Here is a 17,720-nt window from a genome sequence, read left to right on the forward strand (position 1 = left end):
TCATATTTATTATCCGGGTTGTTTATCAGGGAATAAAATGGCGTGGCGTTTGGGGGGGGGGGGCTTCTTTCATGTGCCTTTAGCTTGTGATTTCGGGGGGGGGGGGGGGTTCAGTAAAAGAACCCAATGCACCATGTTGAGGACCAATCCGTCAACACACCACATGCACAGACCAGAAATAATACGCTTACACGGAAATAACCTCGGAAATTCACAATCTTAAATGTCTGTCACTAACCTAAACCAAAAGTAAAGTCTTCAAGCAAAGTCTTGCACCAAATAGGAATGTATTTTTCTGAGGTGGGAGAGAGCTTGGATTTTTGTTTTCAGCAGTAGCACAGGGCGTTAGCGTAGTAGCAGAAAACCTTCCATTGTACCATGGAATTAGCCTTGATGCAAGAGTCGTATTGACAGAACGAGCATGAATGTGACGGCACTGGATGCAGTTTAACGGTAGGAATGTCTCTAAATTAAATAAATATTTCTGCATGCTCCCTGATCCGAGAGATTCATATTACAATTACCCGATGTTTAATTTCTGAATTTTTGTTTTATCAACATTTGATGAGAAGTTTTTACTTTACTTGTAATTTATTTATTTTTGCCGACGTGGCTCATCAGTATGGAACAAACTCCTTCCGTCGTGAAAGTCAGGAGAGGCTTTTTACTCCATGAAACTTTTATCGAGTGTCGAGGACTGAAGAGCTTTCTCTTAAAATAAAATGTAATTTTGTTTGCCAAACTTTCAAAAAACATTGACATTACATCTTGATCCAGAGCTGGACAGAGGAGCAGATCCAGATTCTGTTAATTTACCAGAACATGGCATGATGGACAACTAAAAATGTCTCAACTTGTAAAGTCTCTCTGCTTGTTGCTTTGCCTGGCCTCCCTTTAGCTCCTCAACATTCCACTAGTGCATTATGCACCGCTTAAAAAGGCAGCCATGTCTTTCCCTGTTACACTATTCCAACAGCCGAGAATGCACAAGTTAACACAGCCTGGTGTCGAGTTTTTAACGCAGTGAAACCTTAAAATTACATTTTGTGCCCGTCTGCAAAGCCTTTTTCAACCATCTGTGATTGTTTCTGGAAAGAGAAAAAAAAGCTTTTTAATATCTGGATCAGGGTTTCTGGATGCTCTGATGTGTTGCGCTGTGTTTTTAAAACTGGAAGATTCCAAATACAGGGCCTTGACATTCCCAAGGCATCAGTAGAACGCTGTGAATCTGTGTGACGAATGCACTATACAGGAGATGTATTTTTCTGAATGTAGAGTTGGTACTACCAATGCGAATGCTGCTGAACAAAAAACAATGGACAGAAAAGTAATTTTAAAAAAAGAAAAAAAAGAAAAGAAACACCACAGAAATACATTTCTGGGTGCGTGCCGTGAGGGCAGATGCTGTTTCCCGTCATGACAAATTGTCATTTTACTTGTAGTTCTGCTCCAGAGGAGGTAAATATCCCACAATAAACAGTGACAGTAACACAGAAATAGTACTAACTGCAGCTGCAAGTTTGTCCTTTTCCTGAATATGACTTGAAACACATGCGGACTCAAAACCCACCGATGAAACGAAACAAGCGTACGCAGATTTGTACATCGCGCTCCGGAAAGACGACAAGCAAGCTTTACCGTGACAAACTATCCATCTGGTGATAACTGCTCATTTTAGAGGAATTCAGCGACAGTCCGATTAAAACCGGAAGAAAACTACACAAAAAGATGCAGAATGAAGAAACAGCCTGTTTCAGCTCAACCTCATCGCACCTGCGTAAAAACGAAATTATCACTGGAGCGCGACATCTAATCTCTGCATGTGACTGATTTAGTTATAATCCTGAATGTAATTGTTTAATATAGAAGTAATAAAAAATACAATGCTGTTTTAAAGATGTATATTTGAAGCTAGTTGTCTTAACTGGTACTGAGATGACCTGCAGTATTATAATACTGGGCTGTGCTTTTATCGTTTGCCCTATCAGCACGTCTGCTCGTTCTATCTGAATCTCTCGCTCTCTTTTTGCATTGTATTAATCTTAGTTTGTTTTTTTCCTTCAGTGCAATATTCAATATCTGTCTAACTGGTAAAACTAGAACTTCTGAAAATTCATTGTAAACGGGAAACAGCCCTCCGATCATCAATTAAAGTCCATTCAAATGTAAAGTTGTAGTTGTTCTTGCATCTTTACGTTTTATGACATCATTGTTAGGTATTACCTTCTGCTTTGGATGAATTACGCAGTTTTCTTAGACACTGCTGCTCGGCTGCGACCTCACAAGACAACTCCTTCCTCTCCAGCCCTCCCTGGTTACCATGACGATGCACTTTGGGAGGAATCCTTGCGGGGGGGGGGGGGGGTTAGGATGGATTGTGGGTGCAGAGGTGACACCCTCCTACCTCCGTCAGCTTTGATTGGGGTTAAAATGAGGGTAATTATCTCATCAGAACGGCTAATAGTTACCCTCCTCGCCTCCCGCTCCTTTACTTGCCTTCTGGTGATGAACTGAACGACGAGTCGCTGGACTGGAGGACAGTCAGGGCCACAGCGACCTGCGGATGAAAACAGATGTTAAAGAGGTTCAAAGCAAACAAACCTCCTCCAACACCCCCGTTTGCACCGGGGCAATGAATCTGCCCCCAGTCAACAATGGTGCATCGGGATCTTTTTTTGTGTCTGGATATTATTTTTGCCAATTCTTCATCAGATTATTTTAAGCAATAACGATCACGTGGCCCCTCCCAGTCTACAAGCTGGGAACGAAAATCGGTTCAGAACTGAACCTGCTGGTACAGCAGATGAAGTCACTGTTTGGCTTCCAGTGAGTTGGCACTCCATCTCTTTCCATTCTCACGGCGCCCCTCAGAGGACTCAATTACATCTGGTGGGGGGGGTCGCCATGGCGACACATGGGTGAAAGAGGAGGAGGCGTGAGTCATCAGTATTTGCAAAAGCTGTTTGAGGGGAGAGGAACGTAGCCAAATGGTGTGGAAAAGAGAGGAAGGAAGGTAAAGAAAATATGAGGTGAAATAATAGAAAAGGAGGTATGGAGAAGAGGAAACGGAAAGAGCGGACAGAATAGAGTGAAAGAGGAAAAGGATGATGGAAATGAAAATAGAGTGGGGTGTGAAGGAGAGGAAGGGAAGAAAATGTAGAATGAAAGAGGTGAAGGGATCGAAGCAATAATGTGTGAGCAACAAAAAAAGGTAAGAGAAGATTAATGAACAGAGGTGGGAGGGAAGAGAGGAGAAGTAAAAGCATCGAGGTGAGGAGGGAGAAGAGAAAGGTGAGGAAGGAGGAGAGGAGCAACAAGGAGATTTGTTTATGGGGCAATAACAGGATTATATGTCTGGACTGTGGGACACACACACACACAATTTTTTGTTTCATTGTTTTTTTTATTTTCCTCGTTTCCTACAGAAATGTTTCACAAATGAAATCTTAAAGTTTGTTCTGAAACAAAAACACGACATTAAATACCAACAAATACACAACTAAATCCAAAGCTCACCTTCCGGTAAGAAATGATCAGAACACTAAAAATATCTGCACCTATGTTTGTTCTACATTTCTGCATCTAGAGTTCAGTGTCAGACAGAATTACACTAAAGAATTTCTTTGGTGATTTAAAAAGTAAATTCTATTTTCACCTGAAATCAGTTTGAATCTTGATTTAGCATCAGCTGAAATTAGAGCGGCTCATAAAATTTCAGTAAATATTCCACTGCTGTTTAACAGAACTCTTTGGTAATCCCATTTTCACCATAGAAACAATTCATCCTTGTCGGTGAAAGTTACATTTTCACAAGTGATTTGGCGAATTTAGAGAATTTGAAATCACATTTTTCATTTTCAACCGAATCACATCTTTACGGATCAACAGAAAAAAAAAAAATGTTCCATCAATGTTGACAGACAACGAGGAGTCGGGTCACACGTTCTGTAAATTTCTCAGCTGCAGCGCAGTAGAAAAAAATGCTAATAACTTACGGGTCAGTCAGAACCAGAACCGAGGCCGTTTGGCAGAAAACAGGCATTGAGAGAAAACAATTAAAAATAAATAATCAGCAGGTACTTTTGTCGTTTTGGAAGAAACAGAATCACAATTTAAATAAAGGCACCAAGGAGGAGGAGCAGCAGGAGCAGCAGGAGGAGGAGCTGGTCCAGCGGTGCCAGACGGTCCAGTTTCTACCCACCGGTGGTTTGGTGGACGTGAACAAGAGGACAGACAGAAGTCTTCAGATACCCAGAAGTCCTTGTGTTTTTCCGACGGACCGTCTACTCAATGAAGCTGAAGTTCAGGGCGGAGTTGTCCGCGATCGGGGAGGAGGGCCCGGCGCTGGACACGGCGCTGGACGGGATGCTGCCGTCTTTCAGATCGGAAGAAGACAAAGAAAATAGAGTCAGGAATGAACTCGCGTGTCAAACTGCGGCAGAAACTGACTGTGCGTTTTCTATCAGTCTTGCTGTCGTCCAGCTCGCCAGCGCTGAAACAGACACGGAAAACCGCCGTCCGGCGCCTTCAGCTCATCGCAGGACAAGCGAACATTAATTCTGGCGTGACCTCCATCACCTCCGCCTGCGTGTGTGATGAATGAGGCTAAACTCATTATGAGCCAGCAGCTGCCTGGATCCGGAGCGGCCAAGGCAGAAACAGATAACGCTGACTGATGAAGACGCCGGCGAGGAGGTGGGAAGAGGAGCGGCTCAACAGAGGATGAATGAATCGCCTCGCCGCCCACGGAAATAGAGATGAATTCTGGTGATGATCCAGAAGAGATCCTGGATTCGAGATCACTTTGAAATGTTCGTTAACAATGCTTCAAAATACGTTCCTCAATATCTCGGTTGATTATTGACTGATGTTTATGGAATTTGACAGTCTTATAGGATTGGGGGGGGGGGTCTATCTCACCACCGAATTTAATCAGGACCAGATCCGGATTGCTGATACTGTCGTGATACAAAAAAAAAAAAAAAAAGAAAAAAAAAAGAAAATAAGAAATCGGGATTTTCCCATTTACTTATAATGGAGGCTTAAAAATGAAATCCTATCTTGTAAAATCTGCATTCAATTCACTCAACAATAATCCCAGTGATAAAGGGGTCCGACATGAACCATCATGAAACATGTCTTCTGGTTCTGATCCAGAATGAGGTCAAGAACAAATATTACATTTAACATTAAAACACATTTATGGATTCAAGAATCAGTTAAAAATACACAGAAACACCGATTCACTTTGACTTTTCATGGTTGGTGTATAAAGATACCAAGAACAATCTAGAACCTTTTGGTGCTGATCCAGATCACCATGTGGATCCAGTCAGGAGGGGAACTACTGCTATCACTTTTTACTTAATCTGGAAGACGAAGAAATAAAAGCAAAGGGAGGCGGGACTAGTTCTGTAACCTGGTGGTTAGTTCGTCTCTGGCCTTCTATCACACGACACCATTAACTCCTTTGGAACACTCACGCCACAACGGCTGGCTCGGCGGCCGGAGAGACGTCTCGGACCCGGAGGAGGACAGCGGCTGCTGGGGGGTGTAGAGAGACGACTGGCTGTGAGAGTCGAACAGGCAGGAGAGAGCTGCAGCAGAGACAACATCCAAACGGGCCAGACTGAACCTCTGGCTTCAGAATCAAGAGACATTTCTAAAACTTTAAGACTGAAAGTGAATTCTGAATTCTGACGGGGGGGCTGCGCCGTCAGCCCACCTACCTCTCATGGTTTTGGCGTGGGCTTCGCTGCTGCTCTCACACACCGTGTTGAGGAACTCGTCCACCTGCTTCAGGGACAGCGAGTTGTGCAGCGTCTCCAGAGGATAGATGGAGGGCACCATGGAGTAGCCTTCGAACCCTGCAGCACATAATACAGCCTGTTGTAGCACTGGACCAGACGGTGGCGCCGAAGCTCTCTCTGTGCATGCTGCTTGCAGCCTCGCTCTCAAAGCCGGTTTTATTTTTGTTTTTTTTTGTTAATTTTGGTTCAACATTAGTCGCTCGTTTCAGTCGGCAGCGGCGACGGGACGTAATGAGCAAAATTCAAGATTAGATTTCTCTTCAGAGCATGAATTCCCGTTTCACTCTCTTTCTTTTGGCCGGATAGAAGTCAGGAAGGAGAGCAGTCGCTCTTTATCCAGCCTCAAGGGAGCGCTAAAGACAACGCCAAGTTGACCGTTCCACGCACGCAGCTGTTCCTCTCAAAGATAACTTCATCCTGACGGTCAGCTGGTTTAGCGAGGTCGTCTTCTTTCGTATTGAATGATTAGATGACTTCTGATCGCTCATCAGTATCAGAAATGACATGACGGATGAACGACGCCAAGCACAAAGCGCCAGGAGGCGCTGGGTGGCGTTCAGATAAAGATCGGGTAAAGCGGGAGGATCAGTAGTCACTGCTGATCTGGGAATTTCCTTCCATGTGAAGTAACAAAGGTTCACATGAGCTTTTCTACAGAGATGACAACACACAAATACACACAAAGACATTCAACAATGTCTGTCGGAAGCTTTAGTCACACGCCCGGAGAAATATTAAAACGTTCTTCCTGCCAAAGCTTCAACGACAGGAGGAGAATCTGCTCCTGTTGGTCAGCAGGCCGGACCAAAGTGCAGGCGATGCTAAGCTACAGACGATCACGCGTGGGAATGTATTAACGTGGAGAATATCCTGCTCCTGTGAAGGAAGCGGGCTCGGATGAAACGGGAGCAGGCACAGCAGCTGGGGTTAGCGGTCATCGTGTTTAATCCTGGAGACGTTTAATGGGATTAACGCAGCAAAAGTTAAAAATCAAAGTGCTTTCCCATTAAAAAAAAAGTCATGCAGGATTTAAAAAAAAAACCTAGAGTGTCAAATAAACGTGAATAAATGCAGACATACCGTTGGTCGGATGCCTGGCAAAAGACACAGAAAACCTCTTTACCGCCGGCATAGCAAACAGCTCTGAGGAGATAAGAGAGTAACTGGCGTTACTGGGACGGCTGGCGCTACTGGGACGGCTGGCGCCCGTTTCTGCCCGTCCGTTCATGGAAACCAGGTCATCAGTATCTGAAGGGGTTCATCTCTGAATGAAGAGCAGGAGACCAGTGTGAAGAGAAAGGCTGGGTTGGGGGGGGTAGATGAGGAGGGGACGGTCTGAGGAGTCGACATGCAGGACGGCGGCGACGCTGAACTTTGACCTGGAGACGATGGACACGTGAATCCAACTCCCTTCGTTCATTTCCTGAGCCATTCCTGACTTTGTTTTCAGCTTTCAGTTTCATCGAGTGAACGGTATTTAAGAAGGGGGTGGGGGGGGGGGGCTGAACCGGGCCGCTGAGACCTTCCCTCACACGACCGGCGCTGATGTCAGCTTCAGCCTTGATCTTCGTCTTGGACATCATCAAAGAGAAGAAGCATCCGTTTGTTCTCTTTGACGGATAAATCCCTCGCAGATCCATACGCTGACGCGTAAAGTCATCCTCCGATTTAATCTGAGAACGCGTTACATTAATCCGTGGGAGGTACCAGTGCGACTACATCAGCTGTAACCGTGAGAACGATATCTAACCCGGATGTTTGGGATGGTTCCCATTCCTACGTGGAACCCTGTGCGACTGAAACTCCAGCTCGTCATCGCCGACATATCACCGAGCGTAAACCGGTCGGAAGAAAGACGGAGAATTAGTGCAAGGATTACCGCAAATTAAGATTAAGAAAATCAAATGTCTGAAATCCGGATGCAAAAAAAACTGTTTGTGAAATTAAAATATGTGAGACAATATGGTAGGAACTGTAAAACAACATGCACAGAGAGCGAGAGAGAGAGTGAGAGGATATTTCAACACATTGATGACCCGACCCGACGGCCGTGTGCTACAGCGTAGCGCTGCAGCTAGCATTTATGATAGTCGTTACTGTTACATGTTGCACGAGTTCACAGAGAAACATTCCTAGCCTGTGAACCCTCATTGACAATAAACGGATTCTGATTCTGTCCAATCAGCGCCCTCGTCAGGCACACACATCGCTCCGGGTGATTGGAGTGGGAGGAAAGAGAGGAGCCAAAAATCAAGGTATCTGAAGCTGAAGGAGCAAAAACAAAAGAAAAAAGGAGCAGAAGAAGAAAGGAGATACGTGGAGGTGTCAAAAGGGAGCGATGAAAAGACCCGGCCTGTGGAGGAGGAACAGCGGCGTGAACGTACCAAACATTCCGACCTGGCACGGCAGGCTGCCGGGCGACAGGGGCGGCTTTCGGTGGAGGTGGTGATGGTGTGTGCGGACGTAGTCCCGCAGGTTGGGGGCGCTACAGGACACGCCGAGGGACGAGGCACTGAAGAGGCCAGAGCAGAGGGAGCCTGGGGGGGGGAGGAGGTGTGTGGGGGGGGGTGAGGGTTAATGTTTGTCACACTCCATGCGATTACTCAAACATGCTGTGTGTGTGTGTGTGTGTGTGTGGACAGTCGTCGGTGGATTTAACAGCAAACTTTATCCAGTTTTTTCGTTCCAATATTATGAATCAATAACTGCGAAGCAGATGAGAAGCCGTGGAAACGGCACGTGTGAAGCGGCGGAGCACAAATGACATCCATTTAAGGCGTGGGCGGCTGGTGCCTTTGTTCTATGAACGGGGCAGCGGTGGGAGGGGCAGCTCGCAGGCGGTGGGAGGGGCTCCACAGCGACAGGCTCAGCTCGCAGGAGTCCAGTCAGCGTCAGCAGGCTGGCGGAGGTCAAGCGGAGGCGTCTCACAGGAGCCGGCGTGACCTTCAGCGCTCCTTTTTAATCAGGCTCATACTGAACGCTTCCGTGTTCGATGACGAGGGCAAACAGGAACAGGTCAGACGGACCGCATCGAGCTGATGAAGGCCCTCGTTTCCCAGGTGACACCTCACCCTATTATGGGTTGTAAGTTTACACAACGGCGTTCATTTTTCACAGAAGACCAATTCTTGGAGGAAATTCGGCGCCGTTGCAAGAATACTGAGTGTTCAGTTCTCCTGCCGAGTTCTCTGGAAATCCTTCTTCACTGTGTTTGCTGAAGATAATTATCTGGATAAAGAGAATACTCGAGTGTGTCTCTATTAATGGTTAAAATACACCAAATTAACAGCCAATTAGTTCCATGTTAGGGTTTGATCAGTGGTCGTTTGATCCCTGGCAGTTCGAATTTTATCACCGTAATAAAAGGACGTCTTCCTCCAAATATCTCGGGATTAAGCGATGGAATCCGTCACACACACCCCCCCTCCCCCCCCCCGATGTTGTCGTTTTATTGGCCAGCAGAGGTTTCGGTATTCCTCTGCTGTAAATGTGAATCCCTGCTAACCTCTTCCCTGCACAGACAAGAGACGCCGGTCCCGCCACGCCAAGTCGGGCTGGACGCTTTGACCGGGAAAACAAAAAGCAAAAGCAGCAGGGGAACGGCAGAAAGAAAAGAGGGGCGCAAACCAGAATAAAGGGAGGAACAGAGGGAGGATCGGTGAGCGGTGGAGGTAAAGAAACACACGCAGGAGCAGTGCGGAGTGCCCACCTAGCCCAACGGTTGGTTTGACCTCGGGAGACTGGCGTGAACAGGAGTGGAAGAGCCGGTGGGAGGTGCAGCCTTTGGAGGACAGGGTGGGGGAGGTCTCAGAGAGGACCTGGGTGGAGCCACGGAGATCAGGGATTAAAACGGAGACGGGCTGCTACGCTGACAGAACCACAACGCTTCACTGAGAAACAGAAAACCGCCTCCTGGTACCTCCATGGAGCCCGTCTTACGGCTGCGGATCATGGGAGACCGTCGCTGGATGTTGATTGGCTCGGAGAAAGGAAGCGCCTGGTCCGGCTGGTCCTGGGAGAGGTCCTCCAGGCTGCCCTGGTTGGGCTGTTTGTCTTGATTCTGATTGGCCACAGAAGATGAGGAGGACATGACTGACATTTTCTTACGTGACCAGGTTGTACAGACGCGTTCACGCACCTCGGAGGAGGCGGGGCGGAATCCGCAGCCAAGGGGAACGTTCTCTTCATCCTCACACCCTTTCACTCCCGGACTGAAGTGAAGCTCAACGTGGAACCGTTCCTCTGAGGTGGGCTCCTGGGAACACGCAAAGGAATCCGCACATGAAGCCCCGAGCGCCACAGCCGACGGGAAACGGGCCACAGAAGGAACGCCGCTGGCCGCTCGCCCACCTTGTCGTTGTCTTCGTAGAGCATGATGACGATCTGCGTCATGTAGTTGAGCTCCGTCACGGCGCTCAGGTAGTCCATCGCCTGCTTCCACTGCCAGTCCTTCTCCTCCTGAAGAACGCGCAAAAAAAACACGCAAGGAAAACGTTTCAAAGCAAAAACATTACGGAACGTTTCCCCGAGGAGCAGGAAGCGGTCCGGGAGCGTACGTCCAGCAGGCCTCCGTAGCGGAAGACGCTGAGCAGCGAGTGAACGTGGCTCTCGCTGGTGAAGTACAGCCGTGTCCGGACGTGACGACCAGGAGACATCACGCCACGAGAATACCTGAACGCCAAGGTACGAGAGCGGTCACACGTAACCGCCATGAATACACAGGGCGTGTGTGCGTGTGTGTGTGTGTGTGTGTTCTCACAGGGGGTGCAGCTTGTTCACGGCTTCGTCCTCGTGGGTCCTCTGCAGGTCCAGCTGGATCTTCTTCATCAGAGGAACGCAGTACGCCTGAGCGATGTCCAGTTTCTCCGCTTTGCTGATGCCGTACTCCTGATACGGATAACAGGAAATCCATTGGAACCGCATTGACTGAAGTCAGAAACGCGTTTGGAGCAAAGAATCATTTTGACCCTTGAACCTGCGGTATGACGATGTCGGCCAGAGCGCGGGACAGCCTGAACAGCTCCAGCGTGTCCTCCAGTCCGAGCGAGGCGTTGTGCTGCGAGTCGTACTTGATGCAGTCGTAAATGTCCGGGATCTTGCTGATGTCATAGCGGCCGCTCTTCATGCGGAGGTCTCTCTCCAGCTTGGACCAGCGCTGCAGCATCAGCTCCAGCGTCTCGCTGTGGTAAAGCTGCAGGTCTGTGGGGAGAAAACTCAAACTGATCACAGGACGACTCGTCTCGTGATCTTCAGAACCGGCTCGACGCTAGACAGACAAAAACGCTTCTGAAAACGCGGCTCGCTGCGCACACATTTCATACTTCTGGTCTCCTGAACCTGGTCCCCACTACCTGCAGACTTCGGGTCCTCCAGTCTCTTGCGGATCTGTGAGGTGAGACTCTGGATGAGGGCGTAGACCTTGTCGCAGGTTTTGACCGGGTTCTGTATGACCTTCATGGAGTTCTCCAGCGACGGGCTCCCGGTCGGTGTCAACTGGGACCCGACGTAAAGAGAACACGTCAGAGTGGGATCAGGAAAGACTTGAAGCTTGAAGCTGCCACAAACCTTCTGGTGGTCCTCCTGCGTGAAGTCCTGGTCCTTCTGCATGATTTCGTGCAGCCTGGCCTTCACCTTCTGCTGGCAGTCAGTGAGAGAGTCGCTGTCGCTGTCCAGCAGCCCGTTCATGTTGGCGCTCTTCACCATCTGAACCAGGATCGGGGTCAACTCCCCTTCCAGAGCCAGCAGACCCTGCAGATAAAGCAGCCAGCGTGAACCGAAGACACCCTGCTCCTCTTCCTCTCGCGTTCTGCACCACAAACGCGACCTGTCCAGACCGAGGTCACGTCAGGCGCGAGGCGCTACCTTTGCGAAAGCAGCGGCTGTCATCTGCACCCGGCCTTCGTCGGAGGCGTAGATCTTCAGGTCGTGGCGGTAAGTGCTGTGCAGGCGCAGCAGGCCGCAGCCTGGAAAGCCAGCGTAGTCACCTGGGAAAGAGCGCCCAGAGGCATCGCGGGTAAGAGGCTCGCTTACACCTTCTGAGATATACCGGACAATCATTTCTCAAAGAACAGAAAGGGCTGACGTCACTGAAAGAAAGGGGGAAATACACAACGGTGTATTGATTGTACCCGAAAGTACCATGGATTTCCACCCATCCTCGTCAAACATCACTTTCACTTCAGATCCACGGCCCTAAAATGCTTCGTGATTCACGTGGATGTGAAATTGTGCAGCTTAAGCTACCAAATAAAATGGAGTGAAAGTGAAGCGATGTCGAGTGAATGCCTCTGAATGCATATTTTTATCCTGCCAAATATATTTGAATGCAGCTGCAGAGGTGGACGAGTCTCACTGCTGCAGATCAAATCACACCGATGCTACATGCAGGCAGTCGGACGCCGTGTGCTCGATTGGGTTTTCATGCCTCGTTTGAAAAGATCCGGGACGTTTTGGGAACTCGCTCCGGTTTGGGCTCTAATGGAGGAATAAAGCGGGCTCCTTTTCAACCATCAGGAATGCACGAGGAAAAAACTGCGGCAGGATTAGAGCGATCCATGTTAGCTCATAACGCCAAGCAGCAGTCGTCTCAGCTGCCCCGCATCCGCACGAGCAAGGGACCAAACATCTGTCGCCATAGAAACACGTCGACGACAGCACGAGCAATCCACAGCAACTCAATGTGCGTGTGTGTGTGTGTGGGGGGGGGGGGGGGGACACACACACCAGCCTGGACGGCGGGTGGAATGGAACAGAATCGAGATGAGCAGAAGAGATCAGAGCGTGTTAGCGAGCAGAGCGACAAACGCAGAGCCTTCTCTTACCGAAGTCAACGGGGGACTCGCAGCCGAGGGAGCGGCGCCTGCCGGCTGGCGGCCCCGCAGCGGGCGAGGAGAGAGAAGAGTGGCGTCAGCGGCTGGGATGAACATCGGGAAAGGTCTCACGCATTACAAGCGGTTGTCGCCGCGCCCCGAGGGCGAACATCGCCACGCACAAACAGAACGTTTGGACGCTCAACGAACAAAGTCCACGCTTATCTGCAAGGTTTTGGCCCCAGTTCTCCAGAGCATTCATTTTATTTGCGTTTCCACCCGGCTGCCATCTGGGAAGACGTACCGACGCATTCAGCCCGAGCAACACAACACGTGCACGCACGCCCACACACACACACACACACCTTCATCTTGCACGCTTTCAGCTTTGATTGCACAGTGTGTCTTGTTTACACAGCCTCTGCCTCACAATGCCTGCACTATTTCACGCACGTTGCCTGTAAACGGCGCCGGGTCGCCGGGTATCCGGGTTTAGCTCCCGGCTGTCGATGCGTAACTCGGGAGGCGAGGCAAAGATGTAAATGAAGGGTTTGATGTGTCGGAAGAGGTTAAACTTTTAAACACACTCATGCATGACCCGCATGGCGTGCAGCGCCGTACGACACACACACACGTTTCTGATCTATGCGCTATAAGGGCCAGAGCGCCCTGCTAGCTACACGACTGACCTTGGCCTCCGGGGTACATGCAGCGGAAGGCCCGGCCCAGCTCCTCAGCTTGAACCCGGCCCGCAGGCGTCAGCTCGCCGCCCCACTTCAACACGAGCAGCAGAGACGGGCCGTCCTTCTTAGAGTCTGAGAAACAGCGACCCGGCGTTATAAAAACAAACAACAACAAATGACGACAAAATGCTGTGAGGTTCATTTATGTGCAGATTTCTACCTTCTTCTTCGCTGGAGGCTTTTGGTTGGCCGTTACGCAGGTAGGTCAGCTGGACCTTCCGGTTGATGCCTGAGAAATGGCCGTACCTGCAGAGAACACACACACACACACACACAAATTTAATCGACCATCAGATGTTTGGTTTAAATATTTAACACCGTCTGACTCGAGTTTCATTTTCATTCCAACAGACTGAAGATGAAGACGGAAAGCAGGCGGAGATTCTCCAGAGCCGACGCGGCGTCGTCATCATTCACCGACCCGACCCGGATCTCACAGACACCCATGTTTAATCTCTACGTCTTTGCGACCTCCATTTAAATTGTGTTACTCTTTAAAATCACACACAAACACATATCAAGAGCCTCCGTTTGTGCTTCAGTGGGAATCTGCAAAATCTCAAAACAAATATTTAAAGAGGATTCCAAGTGGGAGGAGCTCACTCCTGACAGATGAGGGTTTCTCCTGCGGGATTTGAACCTTGCGTTTATTTAAATTCTTGACGCTCTCATCCTTTTCTGCTCTCCATGCAGACACACCGACTAAAGACAGGAAGACATCCGGAGATTGATATGTGGTGGGAACGGCACGCACACGTCGACGCCACACAGTGGAATCATCAAACGCATTTGATGACATGTGTGTGTGTGTGTGTGTGTGAGTTTGGTGTTAATGGATGTTAATTCAAAATGATGCAGCCAAGTGTACAAAACATCAGGAACACCTTCCAAACAGGCTTTTAAGCTTCAATTGTGACAGATCTTTGTCCTAAATAAATAAACAGATCCAGAATCCCAGCTCCCACCGACGTGCGTTCCTGTGAGGAGGAGGGAAGGTGTTTCTCATGCTGTGTTCACTGCCGGACGGAACGGCAGGAGGAAGGGGAAACCTCATCCTTCAGAGAGGAGCGCGTACCGAGCGTCATTCAAGCTGGACTCCCTTTCAGAGACGGAGCGAGGGATGGCAGAGGAGGAAAGAAGACAGAAGCAAAGAGTTAGAGATGAATGAAAGGTAAAGGTGTCCGTCAGTACGAGAAAGAAATGACTCAACCCTGCTGAGGAGGAATGTTAGAAGGTGAATCTGGTTTCGCTTTGTGAAGGAGAGCGGCGCCGCTGGAGGGGCGGGTGATGATGGCGGGTGTGGGTTTAACGCCGGGCGTCACTCACATCTCCAGGACGGTCTTCAGTTGCTCGAGTTTAGATTTCTTCTCCTCGATCTCGCAGTCGTTGTGCTGGCCCAGTTCGGCCAGCAGCAGGCGGGCGATGTCCAGCACCTCCTGGAAACACAGCGATCTTATCTTGATGGCGGCTCGGCAGGCTTGAACACGCCGGATCATCGGCGCGCGTCCTGAAGACGAGACTCGAGGCGATAACGGAAGGAGCGGCGGGATTCCCTCACTCACCTGAAGCTGTTTGGGCTTCTTCAGCTTCAGCTTTCCTGACTTGTAGCCTCCGTGCTTCTCAAACAACTCAAAGAATCTGCGGAAGGAGAAACGGAAGCAGCAACGAGAGGGTTATCGAGACTTGAGCGTCACGCCCGGAGCAGAGCGCCGACCAGACGGTACGTAAAAGACACGCCGGCGCCTCGATGCGAAAGCAGGAGACTCACAGAGGATGTTTGACTTCCATTTTCATCTTCTGCTTTGGCGTACGGTCGCCGTGGCGGATGATGGCGATGACGCAGCGCAGCTCCATCCTGGGGGGGGGGGGCAGAGGAGAGGACGCAGCGGAATTCACTTCCAGCGGAAGGAACAGACGAAACACTGAGAACCTTTTCGTACATGCTTCCTGAGGTTGTCGGGACGATGGGGATGTCTTCAGCTTCCGTGGGGACGGACCAGGGAATGTGGAACTGGGGGGCCAACTCCCGCATCACCATATTCCTGGGGAGGCAGAAAAGCGGACGGACTTAAAGACGCGTTTCGCCGCGCGTTCCGTCTTCCACAGAGCGCAGATCTGGACCGACCCGAGGACTTTGGCGCAGTCGTCGTAGTATTTCATGGAGTTCTTGACGAAGCTGAAACCGTTGACGTCGCAGACGAAGGAGTGGCCGTTGGCTCGGAGCAGGTCGAACCCGCACACCGTTTGCTAGAGTCACACGCAGAGGAAGCGTTCTTTCAGCGCGGCGTTGGCGTGCCGTTACCGGCCGCCGCTCCGCAGACGTTACCTTGAAGGCCATGCAGACCTTGCGGGCCACCAGCTTCTCCATGGAGGTCAGCATGACGGGGTAGCGGATCTCCTTCCCCTCGCTGTCCCTCTCCACCTTCCCGTCCAGGGCGGGGGACTTCCGGGCTTCCGCGTGAGCGTAGTCCGGACCCACGGTGTAAACCTGAGGCCGACGGGAGAGGAGACGGGACCGGTCAGCACCAGCAGCCAACCGGCGGCCATCTCCTGGACGGGCTGAACGGTACCTTCACATCGGTGCCGTCTGTGGGCATGAACTCTTCATATATGTAGGAGCCGGTCTTCCTCACGCTGCTCTCGGGGGAATACACGCTGCTCCGACTCCCGATCTGCAGCGCAGAGGAGGAGAGACGAGGAAGTCAAACACACGACTCCTCCTCTGCACAGCTCCGAAGCTGCTGCGGCCTCGCGCCCCCCCCCCCCAGGGGCCCCCCGCCCCGGCCCGTCAGACGGCACGGATACCTTCCTGAAGAGCCTCTGGCTGCCCCCTCCAGCAGAGGTCGGGTAGTAGATGTAGACGTTGTGGTCCTCGGCGCACACGGGTTTCTCCACAAAGGGTTTAGGGAACACCTCCCCGTTCACCTCCACGTGGTCCTCCCCCTCCACCAGGTTGCATTCTGCATGGGGCGACACGTCCGTTTTTAAGCGGGGACCCCCCCCCCCCGTGCCTCATGAAGCTCAAACTCATTAAACAAACAGTAAAAAGGACTCGCCTTCAGGGTTGTCTGGGTCTCGGTTTAAAACGGCGTAACGAGGAAGGTCAATGCCCTCTTCCCGCAAAATGCGGTACACTTCTCTCCTGACGCCAGATCAAAAGCATTGATTAACGGCGAGACGGATCAGCCCGACTGCGTGTGGCATCAGACGCTACCTGTCCTGGATGAAATACTGCATGTTCAGGTCGTTGATGAGCAGAGGGTTCCTGAGCTCGGCGTACTCCACGGCTTTGTCCAGCGGGAAACCTGGAAAAAACATTTTGAAGGATTGTTTCCGCTCTAAAACAGGCGGCGAGCTCCTCGGAGACACTCCAGACCGCTCCGGAGCGTTGGGAACGCCCTCCGGCCTCACCTCTGGAGTGGAAGGAGATGAGGCAGTCACACAGGGGCCATCGCTCCACCGGCTCCTCCAGAATCACCTCTTCAGCGAAGATCACCATGTTGATGTAATCGAACTTGCAAAGGCGCTCCAGGATCTGGGTCATGGGCTTCGACTTGGACTTCTTCATCATGGCACATATGCCCACCACGATCTGTCGCTCGGGCGGCTGAGGAACAGGACGGGACGGGACGGGGGGGTAAGCCATGACGACTGAACAGCACGGATTAACAGCCTACATTTACTCCTGCGTTAAAGCTCCCAGGGGCTGCAGGAAGGTTTTAACGAGTTTTAACAACGACCATCGCTGTTAAACGGCCTTTTGTCACATTTGAGGCGCCTCTAAGACGCCTCAAACTTTGCGCACGCCGCTCACCGACTCGTCTTCATCCTGCCCCGTTTCCTCGTCTCGATACATCTCTTTCCTCATGTCCGCCTCCACGTGGCCCGAGTCCAGCTCGTCATCTTCCCAGCCAAGCACAAACCGAGGAACGCCCCTCCGCTCCCGCTCCCGCCCTTCTTCTGCTCCCAGTCCGTTGCAGGGCTCGGACATCACCGGCGCCCGCGAGACATGGCTCCTCGGGGCCGACTCCTCAAGCCGAACGGGAAGAAAACCGGCCGTCTCTGCCCGCACCTCCGGGAGACGCCCGAGATCTTAAAGGTCCAGCTGCCGCTGGAGTTCCTGGGCCGGCTGGTGACGGGCGCGTTTGTCTCGGAGCGTCCGGCGTGCGCTGAGGTAGGAGAACGGCCGACTCCAAGAGGGTTGAGGTCGATCGTCAGGATCCCGGCTGTAAAGCTCCCCGCGTCAGGACAGAGGAGTTCTGGCTCCGGGGGACAACATGTTCCAGGCCGGAGGGAAACTCCGCGGTCAGCGTGCCGGCGCCGCTCCCCTCGACCTGGGGAAGCACGAAAAGAGAAAC

At 50.9% G+C, this 17,720-nt stretch overlaps 1 protein-coding gene across 1 annotated transcript; it reads right to left on the reverse strand.

Moving 5' to 3' along the window:
- Positions 1-3,382: 3,382 nt before the first annotated feature.
- Positions 3,383-17,484, reverse strand: ppip5k1b (diphosphoinositol pentakisphosphate kinase 1b). Its single transcript, XM_068739509.1, has 31 exons — positions 17,177-17,484; positions 16,774-16,969; positions 16,577-16,667; positions 16,419-16,504; positions 16,168-16,322; positions 15,933-16,034; positions 15,689-15,850; positions 15,488-15,609; positions 15,303-15,404; positions 15,131-15,217; positions 14,925-15,000; positions 14,689-14,798; positions 14,438-14,461; positions 13,523-13,608; positions 13,309-13,434; positions 12,632-12,676; positions 11,673-11,794; positions 11,376-11,558; positions 11,162-11,303; positions 10,786-11,009; positions 10,570-10,697; positions 10,367-10,481; positions 10,161-10,268; positions 9,949-10,065; positions 9,730-9,870; positions 9,520-9,628; positions 8,195-8,347; positions 6,891-6,953; positions 5,730-5,867; positions 5,484-5,597; positions 3,383-4,375 (listed from the first exon to the last, which is right to left on the reverse strand). The coding sequence occupies exons 1-31, from the start codon at positions 17,351-17,353 to the stop codon at positions 4,284-4,286; spliced, it is 3,696 nt and encodes a 1,231-aa protein (XP_068595610.1). The 5' UTR covers positions 17,354-17,484; the 3' UTR covers positions 3,383-4,283.
- Between the last annotated feature and the right edge of the window lie 236 nt (positions 17,485-17,720).

Source organism: Brachionichthys hirsutus, chromosome 5 (assembly GCF_040956055.1).
Source record: "Brachionichthys hirsutus isolate HB-005 chromosome 5, CSIRO-AGI_Bhir_v1, whole genome shotgun sequence".
NCBI classification, from domain to species: domain Eukaryota; kingdom Metazoa; phylum Chordata; class Actinopteri; order Lophiiformes; family Brachionichthyidae; genus Brachionichthys; species Brachionichthys hirsutus.